Source organism: Gekko japonicus, unplaced genomic scaffold (assembly GCF_001447785.1).
Source record: "Gekko japonicus isolate JY-2015 unplaced genomic scaffold, Gekko_japonicus_V1.1 scaffold91, whole genome shotgun sequence".
Lineage (NCBI taxonomy): Eukaryota > Metazoa > Chordata > Lepidosauria > Squamata > Gekkonidae > Gekko > Gekko japonicus.
The window spans coordinates 779551-780215 of NW_015172555.1; the positions used below are offsets into that span (position 1 = coordinate 779551).

At 72.9% G+C, this 665-nt stretch overlaps 1 protein-coding gene across 1 annotated transcript in view; it reads left to right on the top strand.

Annotated features, from left to right (window-relative positions):
• Window position 1: 1 nt before the first annotated feature.
• DRD5 (dopamine receptor D5) overlaps window positions 2-665 on the top strand; it is a gene marked incomplete at its 5' end in the record, with an annotated part of 6945 nt that continues 6281 nt past the window's right edge. The window contains one exon of the mRNA XM_015421174.1: window positions 2-652. Within this exon, the coding sequence (XP_015276660.1) occupies window positions 2-652 (651 nt within the window). The remainder of the gene's footprint in view (window positions 653-665) is intronic.

Genomic DNA, 665 nt, shown 5'->3' on the forward strand with positions numbered 1-665 from the left:
GGCGTCGTCGTCGTCGGGGCGGGCGGCGGCGGCGGGCAGCCTGCTGTCGCTGCTGGTGCTGTGGACGCTGCTGGGCAACGGGCTGGTGTGCGGGGCCATCGTGGGCTGCCGCCGCCTGCGCGCCAAGGTGACCAACCTCTTCCTGGCCTCGCTGGCCGTCTCGGACCTGCTGGTGGCGCTGCTGGTCATGCCCTGGAAGGCGGCGGCCGAGGTGGCGGGCTACTGGCCCTTCGGCGAGGCCTTCTGCCGCCCCTGGGTGGCCTGCGACATCATGTGCTCCACCGCCTCCATCCTCAACCTCTGCCTCATCGCGCTGGACCGCTACTGGGCCATCTCCAGCCCCTTCCGCTACCAGCGCCAGATGACCCCCCGCCTGGCCCTGGCCGTCATCGCCCTGGCCTGGGCCCTCGCCTTCCTCGTCTCCTTCCTGCCCGTCCAGCTGGACTGGCATAGCGGGGGGGACCTGGCGGCGGCCGCGCCCCCCGGCCCCCGGCGCTGCGACGCCAGCCTGAACCGCGCCTACGCCGTCTCCTCCTCGCTCATCAGCTTCTACATCCCCGTGGCCGTCATGCTGGTCACCTACGGCCGGATCTACCGCATCGCCCAGGGCCAGATCCGGCGCATCTCCTCCCTGGAGCGGGCGGCCGAGCACGCCCGCACCTGCC